We start from the raw sequence: 20,123 nt of genomic DNA, 5'->3' as shown, positions 1-20,123 counted from the left end.
GCAGAGTCTGAGATGTAGCTCTTGGGTTTCTGACCTTGGGGTGACCTTTAACCTTTAACATGCTGACTGAGGCCTGCAGAGTCTGAGATGTAGCTCTTGGGTTTCTGACCTTGGGGTGACCTTTAACCTTTAACATGCTGACTGAGGCCTGCAGAGTCTGAGATGTAGCTCTTTGGGTTTCTGACCTTGGGGTGACCTTTAACCTTTAACATGCTAACTGAGGCCCGCAGAGTCTGAGATGTAGCTCTTGGGGTGACCTTTAACCTTTAACATGCTAATTGAGGCCTGCAGAGTCTAAGATGTAGCTCTTGGGTTTCTGACCTTGGGGTGACCTTTAACCTTTAAAATGCTAACTGAGGCCCGCAGAGTCTGAGATGTAGCTCTTGGGGTGACCTTTAACCTTTAACATGCTAATTGAGGTCTGCAGAGTCTAAGATGTAGCTCTTGGGTTTCTGACCTTGGGGTGACCTTTAACCTTTAACATGCTAACTGAGGCCACAGAGTCTGAGATGTAGCTCTTGGGTTTCTGACCTCGGGGTGACCTTTAACCTTTAACATGCTAGCTGAGGCCTGCAGAGTCTGAGATGTAGCTCTTGGGTTTCTGACCTTGGGGTGACCTTTAACCTTTAACATGCTAGATGAGGCCTGCAGAGTCTGAGATGTAGCTCTTGGGTTTCTGACCTTGGGGTGACCTTTAACCTTTAACATGCTGACTGAGGCCTGCAGAGTCTGAGATGTAGCTCTTTGGGTTTCTGACCTTGGGGTGACCTTTAACCTTTAACATGCTGACTGAGGCCCGCAGAGTCTGAGATGTAGCTCTTGGGTTTCTGACCTCGGGGTGACCTTTAACCTTTAACATGCTAACTGAGGCCCGCAGAGTCTGAGATGTAGCTCTTGGGTTTCTGACCTCGGGGTGACCTTTAACCTTTAACATGCTAACTGAGGCCCGCAGAGTCTGAGATGTAGCTCTTGGGTTTCTGACCTCGGGGTGACCTTTAACCTTTAACATGCTAACTGAGGCCCGCAGAGTCTGAGATGTAGCTCTTGGGTTTCTGACCTCGGGGTGACCTTTAACCTTTAACATGCTAACTGAGGCCCGCAGAGTCTGAGATGTAGCTCTTGGGTTTCTGACCTCGGGGTGACCTTTAACCTTTAACATGCTAACTGAGGCCTGCAGAGTCTGAGATGTAGCTCTTGGGTTTCTGACCTTGGAGTGACCTTTAACCTTCAACATGCTCGGTTCCTCTGAGTGAAAAGTAACATTTCTGGACTCAGAACTGTTTTACAGAAAAACTTTATTGTCAAATACTTCTGCCGTGAATTCCTTTAAACATTCAACTCTCCACAAATATGTGTGACATCATCCTCCACCTGCCTCCTAAAAATGGCACCTGAGCTGAGGACAGAAAAAAAACATGAACGAACGTGGAACAGTGAGTGATGAGTGCCGCTGAGGGAGAGTTTTCGGGCTGGAACCAGAAGAGCTCCAGCCAGCAGATGCATCCCAGCTGGAGGTTTAAAACTATGGAAGCCCATTTCTGCCATGATAGAAAAAATAAATTATGACTTTGAATCTCATAATTATGACTTTGAATCTCGAAATTATGATTTTCAATCTCATAATTATGAATTTTAAAGTCGAAATTATGACTTTGAATCTTGAAATTATGACTGAATCTCATAATTATGACTTTGAAAGTTGAAATTATGACTTTGAATCTCATAATTATGACTTTCAATCTCGAAATTATGACTTTGAATCTCGAAATTATGACTTCCTGTTTTTCTTACATGGCGGAAATGGGCTTCCATATAAAACACACCTGATACCTCGACAGAGTCTGAAAACAAACTGAAGCGGGCCGACTCGCCGGCTGTTCGTATGGACCGGAGGAAGCATGAAGCGTGTGGTGAGAAAAGTGAAAAGAATCCTCCGGAACCTCCGGTTCTCCTCATCAGCTGCCGGACAGACACAGCTTCTCGCACTCCTCCTGCGTCCTGAAGCGGTTCTGGTTACCACCGCAGCCGCCGTACCAGAAGCGAGCGCATTCGCTCTGTTTGGTGTCGAAGAACCACATCATGGTGTATTTCTGGCAGTCGCCCTGGTCCTGACGGAGGAAGCAGGCGTCTGGACGTGGAGAGGAGACAGAAGTTAAGAGAGGCCAATGGCGCCATGTTTTCAGTTCTTAGTTTTATCATGTTTTTAGTTCTTAGTTTTATCATGTTTAAGTTTCTCATGCTTTGGTGTTTAGTTTTAGTTTTGTAACTCATGTTTAGTTTTAGTTTTGCAATTGTTTTCCCCAGTTTCTCTTTCCTCAGTCACCATGTTCGTGTCATTAGTTTCACTCATCAGTCCCCACAGTACTTAGGTTCCCTGTTTTCTCTCAGTCATGGTGATATCCCTGCGCCTTGCACATTCACCCTTCATGCCATGCCAAGTTAAGTCTTTTATTTTTCCATGGCTGTGTTTCAAACCACATACTTCTCCTACTAACTTTCTGAGTTAGTAAGCGAGTTTGAGTAAGCAGAAGTTCCCGGATGCATACTAGATTCTCTGAAATGTTGGGTATGCATCATGAGGTTACTACTCATACTCAAACTACCCAAGATGCAACGTAACGTGACGTCGCCGATCGTCATTTCCTGTCAAAAATGGCAGTTTCAAGCTAGCTACAACGAGGGTAGGTTCACTTCCTGTTTTTAAAACAAAAGCACCAATTGTATGGTAATGGCTTTCCCTATGATAAAAGGCAACGGGTATTTTATTTTATGAAAATAACCGGAAGTGCGTTGCTCACTGCGGCTAGCTTCAGTAGCGCTTAATTTGTGGGTACAAAATTGTAAATAGCCGGTATTTTGTCAGGTTTTCAACAACTATGCAGTATGGAAGTATGTAGTATGCAAGTATGTAGTATGTAGTATGCACTATGTAGTATGTAGTATGCAGTAAGGAAGTATAGAAGTTTGTAGTATGTAGAATGCAGTATGTAGTATGCGATTAAGGAAGTATGTAGTATGCAGTATTCAGTAAGGAAGTATGTAGAATGCAGTATGCAGTATGGAAGTATGTAGTATGTAGTATGTAGTATGTAGAATGCAGTATGTAGTATGCAGTATTCAGTATGGAAGTATGTAGTATGCAGTATGTAGTATGCAGTATGGAAGTATGTAGTATGTAGTATGTAGAATGCAGTATGCAGTATGTAGTATGCAGTATGTAGTATGCAGTATGCAGTATGGAAGTATGTAGTATGCAGTACGCAGTATGGAAGTATGCAGTAAGTAGTATGTAGTATGCAGTACGCAGAATGGAAGTATGTAGTATGTAGTATGCAGTATGCAGTATGGAAGTATGCAGTACGCAGTACGCAGTATGGAAGTATGCAGTATGTAGTATGTAGTATGCAGTATGCGGTTTCGAACACAGCCTATGATCATGTTTTGTTTTCATAGTTCTTGTCATCCGGCTCTTGTGTTAACCTTGTTCTGTTTTTGTGAAAATAAATCAAGCCTTGTTTTGTTTTTGAAGTCCGCATTCGTGTCCTTCGGCCTCGCAAACCAACGCAACATAACCAGAAGGCGGTCAGCTGAAAGCTCAGCCGTCGTCCTTCTCTCTGCTTTCTTACAGAACTGATGGGACCGTCATCTTTAACGGGTTCGTCATAGCCAACGGACTGAATCCGGCTCTGAAACGGTCTTTACCTTTAGAGGGAAAGCTTTCCGCCTCCGTCTGCTGCACCATGTTCGACTCTGTGAAGGGTGACAGTGAGAAGTGTTCAGGCAGCAGACACAGATTCATCGTGAAACAACCAGATTAAATCTGAAGTTCAGGGGGGAAAAAACCAAGCTGGAGCTAAAACTCTGAGCGTTCAGGCCCCCAAACAGAGCAGATGGATCACAGTCTGTCCAAGTGTGGGGAAAAGATTCCCTGTGAGGTGTGAAGGAAGCAGGGAGCTCATCAGAGCAGCAGGGACTCTGATCTCAGGTTAGTCAACGGCAGCAGATCCAGAGGGTTAGACAGCGATAAGAACCGGCTCAGAGTGTGACTGCAGCTGAGCTCAGAGCCACCAGGAAACCATTCAGGGGAGCAGACCGGTGACATGTTGCTCTGGGAGGAGAAATCTGTGTAAACTCAGATCAACACAGTTACCCTCCAGTGAAGAACGGAGGGAGGCGGCCGGAGAAAAGGAGTCAGGCTCAAGCAAAGAGAATTCAGGTGAAAGACGACGTCAGAGGTCAGAGTCAGAGCTCAGAGTCAGAGCTCAGAGGTCAGAGTCAGAGTCAGAGCTCAGAGTCAGAGCTCAGAGGTCAGAGTCAGAGCTCAGAGGTCAGAGTCAGAGCCAGAGTCAGAGGTCAGAGTCAGAGTCAGAGTCAGAGGTCAGAGGTCAGAGGTCAGAACTCAGTCAGAGCTCAGAGCTCAGAGCTCAGAGTCAGAGGTCAGAGTCAGAGGTCAGAACTCAGTCAGAGCTCAGAGGTCAGAGCTCAGAGTCAGAGTCAGAGTCAGAGCTCAGAGTCAGAGGTAGAGGTCAGAGTCAGAGGTCAGAGTCAGAGGTCAGAGGTCAGAGGTCAGAGTCAGAGGTAGAGGTCAGAGGTCAGAGCTCAGAGTCAGAGGTAGAGGTCAGAGGTCAGAGGTCAGAGCTCAGTCAGAGCTCAGAGCTCAGAGCTCAGAGTCAGAGTCAGAGTCAGAGCTCAGAGTCAGAGGTAGAGGTCAGAGTCAGAGGTCAGAGGTCAGAGGTCAGAGGTCAGAGTCAGAGGTAGAGGTCAGAGGTCAGAGGTCAGAGCTCAGAGTCAGAGGTAGAGGTCAGAGTCAGAGTCAGAGTCAGAGGTAGAGCTCAGAGTCAGAATCAGAGTCAGAGCTCAGAGTCAGAGCTCAGAGTCAGAGCTCAGAGTCAGAATCAGAGTCAGAGCTCAGAGTCAGAGCTCAGAGTCAGAGCTCAGAGTCAGAGTCCACAGGGACGGCGACAGCTTGGCTTCTGGACTTACTATTGACGTCACATGTCTGGAAACAATCAAGCTCCGTGTTAAAGCGGTTGGCGTTTCCGCCGCAGCCGCCGTACCAGAAGGGAGCGCATGCACCGACGTTTTTGTCAAAGAACCAGACTTGGATATAGTCGGCACACACGGTACCAGTATCAGAATCCAGCAGACACAGGGCTGAAAGCAGAACACACACATTTACTACAAACTAACACACACTCCTCCCGGCAGCACCTCCACCAGCAGGTGGTGCTGTGGAGCTGCTGCCAGGAGGGAACTCATGCAGTCTGAGGAGGAGCTGGCTGTTAATGACACTAAGAGATGCAAATGTGAACGACTACTGCGCAGCTGCTGCTGAACATCTGCGTAAAGTTGTCCAACATCTGTGTAAAGCTGCTGAACATCCGTGTAAAGCTGCTGAACATCTGTGTAAAGCTGCAGAACATCTGCGTAAAGCTGAAGAACATCTGCGTAAAGCTGCTGCTGAACATCTGCGTAAAGCTGCTGCTGAACATCTGCGTAAAGTTGTCGAACATCTGCGTAAAGCTGCCGAACATCTGCGTAAAGCTGCAGAACATCTGCGTAAAGCTGCCGAACATCTGCGTAAAGCTGCAGAACATCTGCGTAAAGCTGCCGAACATCTGCGTAAAGCTGCCGAACATCTGCGTAAAGCTGCAGAACATCTGCGTAAAGCTGCAGAACATTTGCGTAAAGCTGCAGAACATCTGCGTAAAGCTGCCGAACATCTGCGTAAAGCTGTAGAACATCTGCGTAAAGCTGCAGAACATCTGCGTAAAGCTGTAGAACATCTGCGTAAAGCTGCAGAACATCTGTGTAAAGCTGTAGAACATCTGCGTAAAGCTGCAGAACATCTGTGTAAAGCTGTAGAACATCTGCGTAAAGCTGTAGAACATCTGCGTAAAGCTGTAGAACATCTGTGTAAAGCTGTAGAACATCTGCGTAAAGCTGTAGAACATCTGCGTAAAGCTGCAGAACATCTGCGTAAAGCTGCAGAACATCTGCGTAAAGCTGTAGAACATCTGCGTAAAGCTGAAGAACATCTGCGTAAAGCTGCAGAACATCTGCGTAAAGCTGCAGAACATCTGCGTAAAGCTGCAGAACATCTGCGTAAAGCTGCAGAACATCTGCGTAAAGCTGAAGAACATCTGCGTAAAGCTGCAGAACATCTGTGTAAAGCTGCCGAACATCTGGATCTGGGCTTATCGTGACGAGTTATCAGCTCGGCAGCAGATGTTCTCCACCACTTTTTGGACGTCTCTTTGTGTGCAGCTACCTTTGACTGTGTCTCCTGAGCCCCTCTGGCTGTCTCCTCTGGTCAGAGTCTGGATGATGTCCACCTGGCTGGTCTGTCCTCCCGCCTGCTCCTGGAACCTCTCCTCCGGCTCCTCCAGCTCCACGAAGCCCTGCCTGCACACACAGCAGCCCAGTGAGGGGGTTCATCATCAGGGGAAGTGGGTTCTGCCCTCTCTTAGCAGCTTGAAAACAGTTAGCGTGTTAGCTCAGTGTTAGTGAGGGGCAGGCACCCTGTGACGGAGGCTCCTCCTGCAGTCTGTCTGCTCAGCTGATCGCAGGTCGGTTTTAAAGAAGAAGGAGGATAAGAGTTCATTCCCTCTGAAACAACAAAACACATTCATGAGGGGAGAAATTACCCATGATGCAGCAGTGTTCTGTCCGTCATTAACCTTGTAGCACCCAAGCATATGAATAATCATTGAAAAAAATCATTTAGGCTCTTCTTGCATCTTTTTGGGTGGGAATAAACCAATATTTTTGGAATTTTTGGAATTGGGCTATTTTTGATAATTTTAGGCAATGTTGCATATTTGCAACTGTGGGCTTTCCTGATTAATTTTGAAATAATACAATTTGGAGAGCTGAGCTCCCATTAGCGCTGTGAAAGGTGGACAAAGCAGAGCACACCAAACAAGAGCAGAACCAACTAGAACAGACCACCGCAAAGCAGAGTGTGATTCACTGAGCCAAGAAAATGATGCTGTGACAACTGTCGGCACATAAAATGTAATGTAAAAAAATAATTACACATGAATATAAATAATGTATGTAAATTTAAAAAAATCAAATAATGTAATGTAAATGAAAATATAAATAAAAATATAATGTAAATAAATAAAAAGCTTGTTGCATATCTGCAACTGTGGGTGCTACAAGGTTAACCATGTTCCATGCAGATGTTTGGATGTGTTCCAGCTGTTCTCTACGCTCCAGCTGAGTGCGTTCTTACTGGCTAGCGCGGACAGGAAGACCCTGAAGAAGCGGCGGGCGTAGCCCTGCTGCTCCGCCTTCAGCCGGTCCAGGTGGATCAGGTGCTGCTGCAGCGGCAGGCTGGCTAGCTGCTCCACCTGCATCCGGTTGTAGCCGGCGCCCACCGTCACCACGAACAGCGCCACCCCATCACACTGGGCCTTCTGGGAGACGTAGCGCAGCAGGGCCTGGTCCCCGGGGGCCGTCCGGGTGGCCACCACGGCCAGCAGGGCCCTGAGCCTGCGGCCCGGGGCGGCCTTCGGCAGCACCTCCCTCAGTGCGTAGTCCAGCGTCAGCCCCAGCGCCGGGGCGCCGCCCGGCTGCTGCATCTTCTGCAGCAGGTGCTCCGTCATCCCTGCCTGGTTCTGGTAGGTCTGCAGGTCGAACTCCAGCCGGGGCGTCCGGCCGGAGCCCTGCTGGACCACGGCCACTCGGGCGCTGTTTCTGACCCGGCGGGGCTGAGGGCTCACGGCCAGCCCCTCCACCACAGAAGCCAGCAGCTGTCGAGCGCCGCTGTACTCGTCGGCCTTCATCTCCCTGGAGCCGTCCAGGACCACCAGCAGGTCCACGTCCACCTGCTGAGGGGGCAGCGGCACAGAAGGAGGAAGGCCGCACTCTTTCGAGTGTCTGCAGGGGTCTGAGGACACAGAGGAGGGGGGGCTTTGGATCAGATCCTGCTTTTATGAGACCAGGACCTGCAGGACCAGCATGTTGTGATGAACTGGTAACTCAGTCAGATGCTTCGGATCTGTACTGTCTGACTTGGTTTCCATTCCTCATCTTAAAACGCATCAGTGAGGCGCTCAGCTGCAAACTCTTTTAACCAGGGCCAGGCAACAAAATGTTTAATCTAATTAATCACATGATTTCTTTGATTAATCACAATTAATCTCATTTGTACGCGGAATTCAAAAGTAGCGTATAGCTTTTAGCATTTAGCTTTATTTTAAATGTGCTGCCATATGAATGAAAGTGCCATAACATTTGTTGTGCAAACACACTTTTAACATCAGCATCTTTCTGTAGTTTTTATGTAGAAGCCTCGCTCCACTGTCTGTTTCCTTGAATGACTTGCTGCCAGTGTTGTGCCAGTTCACAGCTTTTCTGAACTAGTTCAAGTTCAGTTCATTTTACTTTTTCGTGAGATATTCAAAGAAATACTTTTTTTCACACTAGGAGCTAGAAATCACTATATGTTCTTTGAAACTGCTCATTGTAGACATTTGCTCATGACACGGCAATTGTGGGTTTCTTACCAGGTGATGAAACTTGCAGCAGTACAGACAAGGTAGACCAGTTCTATACTTAGTGCAATGAAATTAATTTTCTCTCTCTCTCTCTCTCTCTCTCTCTCTCTCTCTCTCTCTCTCTGTGCATGCTAGGAGTGAGTCTGTGGAGCGCGTGGTGAGTTCGCTGAGAGTTTGTGAGTTTTCTGACTGTTTTTCACGATGTAATTGTGATGTAAGGGGTTAGTGGTTGTTGTCCGGGTAGTTTTAGGGGTTTTTGGTGGAGGTTTAGCCGTGTTTCACGGCGGGGATGGCGTCCGCGGAGACGCCTTCCCTTTCGATCCGGCACGGGGTGCGGGTTCAGCCCGACCCGGCGGTACCGGTGGAGGAGGTTCTCCTGGCTGTGGGAGACCAGGTGGGACACGCCAACCTGTCCTACGCCTCCAGAATGAACAAAGGAGTGGTGGTTTTTGTAAAAGAGGAGCGATTGGTGGACGATTGGTAGCGAGCGGTGTGACGGTGAACGGGTTGTACCTGCAGGCGTCCCCGCTGACCGTACCCTCCACCCGGGTCACCGTCTCCGGTGTTCCCCCGTTTATCCCCAATGAGGCGCTGGAGCGAGAGCTGCAGCGTTTCGGTAAGATGGCGAGCGGCTTCAGGACGGTGGGTTTGGGCTGTAAAAGTGTCAAACTGAGACATGTCCAGTCTTTCCGCCGACAGGTGTTTATGTTCCTCACCTGTCCGTTTCGAGGGCGGGGATGTGGGGCACAAGCGGGTAGCCTGTCCTCACAGGCCCGCTGAAAAACGCTCCCACACCGCCGAGGTGTCCGGAGGTGAGGCGGCGGCGGCTGCTGCTGAACGGCGGAGCGGCCCCGCTCCTCCGATAGAGTCTGATGGAGGAGAGACCTCCAGGAGACGGACTGAGGAGCAGCCAGCTGAGACAGCAGCTGAGGACAGCTCGGCTGTTTCAGAGAGAACACCAGGAGAAGCAGAGGAGGTGCAGACAGGAGCAGAGGAGGTGCAGATAGGAGTAGAGGAGGTGCAGACAGGAGTAGAGGAGGTGCAGACAGGAGCAGAGGAGGTGCAGACAGGAGCAGAGGAGGTGCAGACAGGAGCAGAGGAGGTGCAGACAGGAGTAGAGGAGGTGCAGACAGGAGTAGAGGAGGTGCAGACAGGAGTAGAAGAGGTGCAGACAGGAGCAGAGGAGGTGCAGACAGGAGCAGAGGAGGTGCAGACAGGAGCAGAGGAGGGCAGGAGCAGAGGAGGTGCAGACAGGAGCAGAGGAGGTGCAGACAGGAGCAGAGGAGGTGCAGACAGGAGTAGAGGAGGTGCAGACAGGAGTAGAAGAGGTGCAGACAGGAGCAGAGGAGGTGCAGACAGGAGTAGAGGAGGTGCAGACAGGAGTAGAAGAGGTGCAGACAGGAGCAGAGGAGGTGCAGATAGGAGCAGAGGAGGTGCAGACAGGAGTAGAGGAGGTGCAGACAGGAGTAGAGGAGGTGCAGACAGGAGCAGAGGAGGTGCAGACAGGAGCAGAGGAGGTGCAGACAGGAGCAGAGGAGGGCAGGAGCAGAGGAGGTGCAGACAGGAGCAGAGGAGGTGCAGACAGGAGCAGAGGAGGGCAGGAGCAGAGGAGGTGCAGACAGGAGCAGAGGAGGTGCAGACAGGAGCAGAGGAGGTGCAGACAGGAGCAGAGGAGGGCAGGAGCAGAGGAGGGCAGACAGGAGTAAAGGAGGTGCAGATAGGAGTAGAGGAGGGCAGACAGGAGTAGAGGAGGTGCAGACAGGAGTAGAGGAGGGCAGACAGGAGTAGAGGAGGTGCAGACAGGAGCAGAGGAGGTGCAGACAGGAGCAGAGGAGGTGCAGATAGGAGCAGAGAAGGTGCAGACAGGAGTAGAGGAGGGCAGACAGGAGTAGAGGAGGTGCAGACAGGAGCAGAGGAGGTGCAGACAGGAGCAGAGGAGGTGCAGACAGGAGCAGAGGAGGTGCAGATAGGAGCAGAGAAGGTGCAGACAGGAGTAGAGGAGGTGCAGACAGGAGCAGAGGAGGTGCAGATAGGAGTAGAGGAGGTGCAGACAGGAGAAGAGGAGGTGCAGACAGGAGCAGAGGAGGTGCAGATAGGAGCAGAGGAGGTGCAGATAGGAGCAGAGGAGGTGCAGACAGGAGTAGAGGAGGTGCAGACAGGAGCAGAGGAGGTGCAGACAGGAGTAAAGGAGGTGCAGACAGGAGCAGAGGAGGTGCAGACAGGAGAAGAGGAGGTGCAGACAGGAGCAGAGGAGGTGCAGACAGGAGCAGAGGAGGTGCAGACAGGAGTAGAGGAGGTGCAGACAGGAGCAGAGGAGGTGCAGACAGGAGAAGAGGAGGTGCAGACAGGAGTAGAGGAGGTGCAGACAGGAGCAGAGGAGGTGCAGACAGGAGCAGAGGAGGTGCAGACAGGAGTAAAGGAGGTGCAGACAGGAGTAGAGGAGGTGCAGACAGGAGCAGAGGAGGTGCAGATAGGAGCAGAGGAGGTGCAGATAGGAGCAGAGGAGGTGCAGATAGGAGCAGAGGAGGTGCAGACAGGAGTAGAGGAGGTGTAGACAGGAGCAGAGGAGGTGCAGACAGGAGTAAAGGAGGTGCAGACAGGAGCAGAGGAGGTGCAGACAGGAGAAGAGGAGGTGCAGACAGGAGCAGAGGAGGTGCAGACAGGAGCAGAGGAGGTGCAGACAGGAGTAGAGGAGGTGCAGACAGGAGCAGAGGAGGTGCAGACAGGAGAAGAGGAGGTGCAGACAGGAGTAGAGGAGGTGCAGACAGGAGCAGAGGAGGTGCAGACAGGAGCAGAGGAGGTGCAGACAGGAGTAGAGGAGGTGCAGACAGGAGCAGAGGAGGTGCAGACAGGAGTAAAGGAGGTGCAGACAGGAGTAGAGGAGGTGCAGACAGGAGCAGAGGAGGTGCAGATAGGAGCAGAGGAGGTGCAGACAGGAGTAGAGGAGGTGCAGACAGGAGCAGAGGAGGTGCAGACAGGAGCAGAGGAGGTGCAGACAGGAGCAGAGGAGGTGCAGACAGGAGCAGAGGAGGTGCAGACAGGAGCAGAGGAGGTGCAGACAGGAGCAGAGGAGGTGCAGACAGGAGTAGAGGAGGGCGGTGGTAGACACAGCGGTGGAGGACAGGCAGCAGAGTCTGACCAAAGTCAGGCCGCCGGTGTGGAGGTGAGGAGGGGGGAGGCAGGTGTGACTGTGGGTGAGGAGGAGGATGGGATGGAGGATGATTCAGGCTCGGACTGTGTGTCTGTAGCAGACTCACAGTCTCTGGGTGGGGACATGTACACACTGGAAGATATCAACAGTTTTTTAGATGACTCTATAAAAGTCACTGATTTTTTTCCGGATCCAGACAAATTCATAAAATCTGTCACTACACTACAGAAGATGGTCGGACTCGACATCTTGGATAAGAAGAAACGTTTCAGACTAAAGAAACATGTGACTGCTTTAAGAAAAACAATAAAAACAAAGAAAGGAAAAGGGTCCAAACGGTTAAGAGCGCATATGTAAAATGATGATGATGATGATGAATGTGGTGCACCTTCTACTGCTCCTTCCGTCCTTTCCTGTCTCTATCTCTCTGCTTCCAATGGATAAACTAAAAATAGGATCTCTAAACATAAACGGAGGGAGAGACCAACATAAAAGAGAACTAGTGTCTCAGATGGTCTCAGACAAAAAACTAGACATCATTTTCTTTAGGAGACCCACAGTGACACGAACAATGAGGTGGACTGGGGTCTGTGGTGGAGAGGTCATCAAACTTTATCTCATGGCACTAACCTGTCTGCAGGTGTGGCCATTTTGGATTTTAACGTCACCTCCACCTCTGAGATCATGGCAGGCAGAGCTGTGGCTGTCAAAGCCCAGATTCAGGGTTTCAGTTTCTGCCTCCCTAACATTTATGCCCCAAATCAGGGCTCAGAGAGACTGGACTTGTTTCAGCAGGTCTCTGCCTTTGTGAAGCAGTGCAGACAGGATGACTGCTTAGTGATGGGAGGAGACTGGAACTACACGACCGATTTCACCCTGGACAGGACCGGACAGGAGCCCCACGAGCAGTCTGCTGCAGCCTGGAGGCAGCTGGGAGCGGAGGTGGGGGTGGTGGACGCGTGGAGGGTCAAACATCCAACCGACAGACAGTACACATGGGTGAAGGTGGGGGATGGGGGGTGAGTGCAGCCAGGTTAGACAGGGTTTACATTTCACAGCTGTATAGAAATAGATTATTAAACAGTCACATTTATCCTGTAGGTTTCACCGACCACCATTTAGTCACGTTAGATTTTCACATCACACAAACACCCAAACACAGCTCACATTGGCACTTTAACGTTAAGCTGCTGCACAACAAAGATTTTTGTAAAAAGTTTGAGGCTTTCTGGGAAATTTGGAGGGGGAGGAAGGGTGAATTTCAGTCTTTGAGTCAGTGGTGGGAGGTAGGTAAGGCACATATCAGGGTTTTCTGTCAGCAGTACACCAGTCACTCCACAACACAGATCAGAAGGACCATACAGCACTTAGAGCAGGACATCAGGGACATGGAGGACAGACTGCATACACACCACAGCACAGACACACACACACTGCACCAGAAGAGACAGGAACTCAGCACGTTTTTACAGGAGAGGGTTAAAGGGGCTTTAGTTAGGGCACGTTTCACCACCGTCCGGGACATGGACGCCCCCACCTTTCTTTTTCAACCTGGAAAAATCCGTCTCAGACGATGGTCTGTCTCCGCCTGCCGAACGGAATAACAACTACGCACCAGGGTGAGATGAGGAGGCATGCTGTGGACTTTTACAGTACCCTCTTCAGAGCGGAGGACGTCGACAGAGGGTGCCAGGATGAGCTGCTGCCTGCAGCTCAGCTGAGCCCTGAGGACAGGGTCTCCCTGGACGCCCACCTTTCGCTGGAGGAGCTGACCACTGCAGTGGGACAGTTGGTCCCTGGTTGGGCTCCAGGTTTGGACGGTCTACCTGCAGACTTTCTTAAACACTTGACAGTCTTCTTGAGGAAGCAGAGTTTCCCTACACCTCGAGCGGACATGCATCCCCAGACCATAACGCTCTGGGGAAACTTGACGGATCTTTTCACGCACTCGTGGTTGTACTGTATATCAAGATGTTCTGGAAACGTTCCTGATTCCGACTGTTGAGGAACAGTTCGGCGAAGAAGACTTCATATTTCAACAGGATCTTGCACCGGCTCATGCGGCAAAGTCGACCAAAGATTGGTTCACTAAAAAACAGCTTGAAGTTTTGGCATGGCCGGCCAACTCGCCTGACCTCAATGTCATTGAAAACCTTTGGGCCATCGTCAAGCGGAAAATTCGCGACAGAAAGCCTACTACGCTGGACCAACTGAAGCAGAACATCGCCACTGCCTGGGAAGCTGTGAGTGCGGAAACTTGCGACAAGCTGGTCAAATCGATGCCGCGGAGACTTCAGGCAGTCATACAAGCCAAGGGGGCAGCCACAAAATACTGAGAAAGTGATGATTCTAATTATAATAAAAATTATTCTAATTCAATGAAACGGTTTCTCCATTATTCTAATTCAATAAAACAACAGTGTCACAGTGAAATGGCCTAAATGGGCCTTTTGGAAAGATCAGCTGAGCAAATTTTTTACAGGTAACGAGTTCTGTGATTAGTCTAACGAGTAGGACAGGTGCGGTGAACACCTGATTTGCTTTCTGCACGAAAAATGCATTCAAAGAATTTATTGATTGCACTATTTCAAATTATTCTAATTCGTTGACCAGCACCTGTATTATCTAAGGTGCTTGCCAACAGGTTAAAAAAGGTGCTGGACGGGATCATCCACAGGGACCAGTCCTGCTGTGTCCCGGACAGGTCCATTATGGACAACTTGTTTTTAATGAGGGACTTGTTTGATGTATGTAAATTGTATAGTTTTGACATCGGGGTGGTTTCACTGGATCAGGAAAAAGCGTTTGACAGGGTGGATCATGGTTTTCTTTTTAGCACCTTAAGGGCTTTTGGTTTTGGTGGAGGGTTTTTGTCACTGCTGGGTTTGTTGTATACAGATGCTTGTTGTTTGGTGAAGGTGGGTGGAGGACTGAGCTGTCCAGTAAAGGTGAGGAGGGGGATTAGACAGGGCTGTCCTATCTCTGGACAGCTCTACACTTTAGCTATTGAACCCCTCCTTTATAGACTAAGGTCCAAAATAAAAGGAATACTGTTACCTGGTTTACCTCAGCGCCCTCCACTGGTGTTATCAGCTTATGCTGATGATATCAACGTGTTCATAAGGGACCAGGCAGACATAGAAAACCTGACAGAAAGCCTCACACTGTACCAGAAAGCTTCCTCTGGCAAAGTCAACTGGGACAAGCTTTACTAACCAGGCAGTGGACAGACAGACAGACACCAAAGCTACCAGGAGACCTGGGCTGGGGAAGACAGGGATTCAGGGTTTTAGGCGTCTTTCTAGGGACTGAGGAGTACGAGAGGAAGAACTGGGAGGGTGTTCTGGAGAAGGTGTGTGCCAGACTAACCAAATGGAAATGGTTGCTCCCTCAGCTCTCCTACAGGGGCCGGGTCCTCATTGCTAATAACTTGGTCGCCTCGGCCCTTTGGCACAGGCTGATTGAGGAAATCCAAATAAAGATTGTGGATTTTTTCTGGTCTGGGCAGCACTGGACTCGAGCTGCTGTCCTGTATCTGCCGGTGCAGGAGGGGGGACAAGGACTGGTGGACATCGCGTCTTTTGTTGCAGCACTCAGACTGCAGACTGCCCAAAGGCTGCTCTATACTGTTGGTCTGCCATGGACGGACACAGCCTGTCTCCTGCTGAGGAAAGCTGGACGACTCGGCTATGAGAAACATTTGTTCCTGGTCCAGCCTCAGACTCTTGATTTAACTGGATTAACATCTTTCTACCGGTCGGTACTCCAGGCCTGGCAGATTTTAACATCGAAACGGAAGAGTGGGACTAAACCGGGGATGTGGATTTTTGAAGAGCCACTCTTTGGGAACATTGCCATCACCTCTCAGGTCCTGTCTTCTGCCAGCCTGAGAGTCCGGCTGAGAGAGGCTGGACTGGTGAAACTTGGCCATCTAATGAAGGCATCCATCCCTCACCTTGCAGACCTGCTATGCATCAGGTCCACCAGAGTGCTGCTCAGGCTGGTGGAGGAGGTCTGTGTTTCCCTGCCAGCAGGTTTCAGGGCGTTTGCTGAGAACCGGACTCTATCTGACCAATGGGATGATGAATGTGAGTACGTTTTTCCCTCCCTGGCTGTGTCTCCAGCGGTGGGACAATGGCAGCCGGAGGAGGACGACCTGCTGAGTCTGAAGACCACAGAGTCCACAGACTTTGAGGCTCTGGGGAAGAAAGACATCTACTTCCTCAGCATTAAGGTCTTAAACTTAGGCTCGCTGGCAGGGGTGAAGGTGTCGAGGTGGACTGAGGTCTTTGGCGTGAGATCCTCCCCGAAGGGCTGTTGGCGGTCCCTGTACAAACCTCCTGTCAACAAACGGACAGGAAACCTCCAGTGGAGGATTGTACACGGGGCCATAGCTACTAACAGGTATCTGGTGCACCTTGATCCGAACACGGGGGACGGCTGTCCTTTCTGCTCCCAGTCAGAAACAGTCTTCCATCTCTTTGTAAAGTGTCCCAGATTAGAGGCTCTGTTCAGACACCTTCAGAGCGGCGTTGCTATGCCTACCCCGCTCTGCTGCAATTCATCACGGGTAAAGTCGTGCGGAAGCCAGTATGTTATTCAACTATTCTCAGCCGGACACTACGTTGCCCGCAATGCATTGCACACACAATGTCAAAACCATTTCTGTCTGGTGATACATGATTTAAGCGGCACCAGCGAGAATACAGGAGGGAGGAACTTTCTCTCGTTACGTTTCAAAAGAGAAATCAGATGTCACTCAGTTTTCAATGGAAAACAAATTCCAACGTTCATTTACAGTGATGTCTGCCGTTCATGACACATAATGTGAACTCATTAACGTTCAAGTTCATTATTAAAAAATATGTTGCGTTCAGTTCAACGTTCACGAAAAAATGAGCGTGTTTAATGAACGCGTTCTTTTGAACTCGTTCACGCACAACACTGCTTGCTGCTATCAGTTGTGTGTTTTGCCTTTAAGTGATATTTTAGACTGGAACTACTGCGCTGAGCAGACAATTCAACTTGGCTGTAAATGCAGGAGTTTTATTTCAATTTATTTTGAAATACATGCTTTTATGTTGAAACAAGTAAAACAGGAAGTAGCGCCGGTTAGCTCCGTGAGCTTCACACCTGTAGCGGTGATGTTACCTGCGAGTTTATCTTTATTTTATTCCTCCATGCTTCGTGGTGTTTGCTGTAACTGTGTGAATGTGATGCATTCAACACTTTCACAATAATAAAACCTGCGTTAATGTGCGATAAAATATTTATCGGCGTTAAATAATTAACGAGTGAACGCGATAATAACGAGTTAACTTGGCTTACCGTAACAGATGGTGCAGTTCTTGATCGGGACGTTAGTCTGGCCGTCTTTCTGCCTCGTGAAGAAGGAGTTACCCGAGTCGTCCACCTGAGAGAAAGGAGCGGCTGTCAATAAACTCTGAGGTTCAACACTTCCACGAATATATAAACTGACAGTCGGGGGCGGAGCCGACAGTAGGGGGTGGGGCCGAATGACGGGGCGGGGGCTACAGTCGGGAGTGGGGCCGACAGTCGGAGGTCAACAGAATGACATCGTCTGCAAAGAGCAGAGTAACTGAACGCCTTCCTCAGCCCAGCTGGGTTCTAACTCTTGAACTTTTCACCCTGAGTGGAGGAGCAGCTGTTTACGGTTCGAGCACACGGTCGACACCAGCCCAACGTACCTCCATGGCTTCCTTCACATACGGCGCGTCGCTCAGAGCGATGGCGAGCGGGACGATTTTGAGGGCTCGGTACTCCATGACAGCAGACGTCATGTCCTCCAGGTCGAGGGAGTTTCCGTTGGAAAAGAAGACCGCCACCTTCCTCATCAGCTGTCCCGCCCGCACGCGCTTGAAGACGTGCTGCCCCACGAAGCGCATGGCGGCCCCCAGCCGCCGTCCGTTGGAGGTCCTCTCCAGGGCGATGTTCTCCACGGCTCGGATCAGACTCTTCTTGCTGCGGTGGTCCTGGAAACGGATCAGGTACTTGGTGATGGAGCTGAAGCCCACCACGGCGACGCGGGCGCCCGTGGGACAGTTGCTCTCGGAGATGGTCATGTTGGCGAGCAGGGAGAGGAGGATGGAGCGCTGGGCCTCGAAGGCGGACTGCGTCACGTCGTTGGACATGTCCAAACCGAACACCAGCTCGGTGGGGTATGCCGGGCACGAGGAGCCTGAGAAGCGAGAAGAAGAAGAATCCAGCAGCAGAGAGAAGAAGAAGAAAGTTAACGAGGAAGAAGCATTGGTTCCACATATCTCCCTCTCAACGCCATAAGTCCAACCCTAACTCAAGTGTAAAACAGAAACCGGTAGTCTGTGGACAAGTACAGCAGTTCTGGTGGGTCATTGAGCAAGAAATGAATAAGATTCTGTCCACTAATAGAAATAATGACCCCTCATATTTGCTACTTTGATTATCTGATTTGTCCATTACTAACAGATTTAAGAGAAAACTTCACCAAACGCTTGCTTTCTGTGCCAGAAAGTGTATTCTTTTTTATTTATTTATTATTTTTTCTCTTTCTGAGAAAAAAGTGTATTCTTTTGAACTGGATAATGGATAAAGCCCCATCTAAGGCTCAGTGGCACAGGGTGATACTGGAATATGTTGCTTTGGACTGTCTGACGTGTAAATTACAGCAAAGATGATGCTTTCTGTAAAACATGGCAACCCTTTCTGTCATATATTGGTTTGAATATCTCTACCATTCTTGTATCATAGCTGAGAATGACACCTGACCATTTAATTGATGTGTTTTTGTTTCTGTGCACCTTTCTTTGTATTATGCATGGCAGTGTAAAACTGGTTTATATTTTTTATGTATATGGGACGACTCCTGAACCTCTCGCCTGTATAAATTTAAATCTGAATTTGGATGTGAGCCGAATGTGTGTTTGTTTTTGTCTTTTGAAAATGTAATAAACATATATAAACACAACAAGGAAGAAGCCTTCAGCTGCTCTGATGAGCTGCATTAAAACTTCTGCTGTTTTCACACATTTTCAGGAGACCGACACACACAGGCCGTGGATCTCATCAGCTGTTCAGTGGAAACTAAAGACGGTGTTTTCAAACTTTCCTCCTCCTCGGTTTGTATTAAATGTATTACTGTTTTACCCTTTTGAACGCATATTGTTCTGAGAAGCAAAACGCTTTATTTTTTAAACCCCAGCCAACTAGCCGGACTACCTTCATCAGCACCAAAACGAGGCTGGAACTCTGCTCACAGGACGCAGCAGGGGGTAAGAAGATGTTCAGAAATGATGTTGCTGATATGGGATGTTACACAGCTTCATGTCAGAAGAGGAGAACTGTCCCTTTAATACTTTAAATCCCCCTCAGATGGTTTCCTGAGGCAGTTTATAGCAGCCAGGAAGAGAATTAGCAGGGTCAGGAAGGGAGCATCGTGCCCTTCAGGCTGGGGGTGGAGGAGTTCCAGCCCCTCCAGGTCTCTGCAGATGCTGCACCGTGGTGAGGAGAAGCTGCAGCTGTGCATTAACCAGCTGACCTTTGCTCCCCCAACAGTTTACCATGTTTGTGATGTCAGAGTGGAGATACGTACCACACGAGCACTCTGTGGGCAAAAGAACAAAAAGAACAGATTCAGCTTCCAGCTGCAGCTTCCAGTCGCCGACGTGCTGAGAGAGAATCAGACTTACTGCAGTTGTCTCTGATGTAGGTGATCAGCTTACAATCCTGACACAACAGAGAACAGGTGTTACTACAGTCTGCAGCAGGTCTACAGGTGTTACTACAGTCTGCAGCAGCAGGTCTACAGGTGTTACTACAGTCTGCAGCAGCAGGTCTACAGGTGTTACTACAGTCTGCAGCAGGTCTACAGGTGTTACTACAGTCTGCAGCAGGTCTACAGGTGTTACTACAGTCTGCAGCAGGTCTACAGGTGTTACTACAGTCTGCAGCAGGTCTACAGGTGTTACTACAGTCTGCAGCAGGTCTACAGGTGTTACTACAGTCTGCAGCAGGTCTACAGGTGTTACTACAGTCTGCAGCAGGTCTACAGGTGTTACTACAGTCTGCAGCAGCAGGTCTACAGGTGTTACTACAGTCTGCAGCAGGTCTTCAGGTGTTACTACAGTCTGCAGCAGGTCTGCAGGTGTTACTACAGTCTGCAGCAGGTCTACAGGTGTTACTACAGTCTGCAGCAGCAGGTCTACAGGTGTTACTACAGTCTGCAGCAGCAGGTCTACAGGTGTTACTACAGTCTGCAGCAGCAGGTCTACAGGTGTTACTACAGTCTGCAGCAGGTCTACAGGTGTTACTACAGTCTGCAGCAGGTCTACAGGTGTTACTACAGTCTGCAGCAGGTCTACAGGTGTTACTACAGTCTGCAGCAGGTCTACAAGTGTTACTACAGTCTGCAGCAGCAGGTCTACAGGTGTTACTACAGTCTGCAGCAGGTCTACAGGTGTTACTACAGT

At 49.6% G+C, this 20,123-nt stretch overlaps 1 protein-coding gene across 1 annotated transcript in view; it reads right to left on the bottom strand.

Annotated features, from left to right (window-relative positions):
• Positions 1-1,278: 1,278 nt before the first annotated feature.
• Positions 1,279-20,123, bottom strand: part of col6a4a (collagen, type VI, alpha 4a) — a 108,701-nt gene continuing 89,856 nt past the window's right edge. Inside the window, exons 34-42 of the mRNA XM_075466383.1 lie at positions 19,320-19,380; positions 17,367-17,857; positions 16,987-17,071; positions 7,241-7,897; positions 6,522-6,609; positions 6,272-6,405; positions 4,984-5,154; positions 3,703-3,750; positions 1,279-2,128 (exon numbers count right to left, since the gene is read on the bottom strand). Coding sequence (XP_075322498.1) covers positions 1,956-2,128; positions 3,703-3,750; positions 4,984-5,154; positions 6,272-6,405; positions 6,522-6,609; positions 7,241-7,897; positions 16,987-17,071; positions 17,367-17,857; positions 19,320-19,380 — 1,908 coding nt within the window. The 3' untranslated portion in view covers positions 1,279-1,955. The remainder of the gene's footprint in view (positions 2,129-3,702; positions 3,751-4,983; positions 5,155-6,271; positions 6,406-6,521; positions 6,610-7,240; positions 7,898-16,986; positions 17,072-17,366; positions 17,858-19,319; positions 19,381-20,123) is intronic.

This window comes from Odontesthes bonariensis, chromosome 5, assembly GCF_027942865.1.
Source record: "Odontesthes bonariensis isolate fOdoBon6 chromosome 5, fOdoBon6.hap1, whole genome shotgun sequence".
Lineage (NCBI taxonomy): Eukaryota > Metazoa > Chordata > Actinopteri > Atheriniformes > Atherinopsidae > Odontesthes > Odontesthes bonariensis.
Note: the sequence above shows the minus strand (reverse complement) of the source record. Positions and strands in the feature narration are given on the sequence as shown.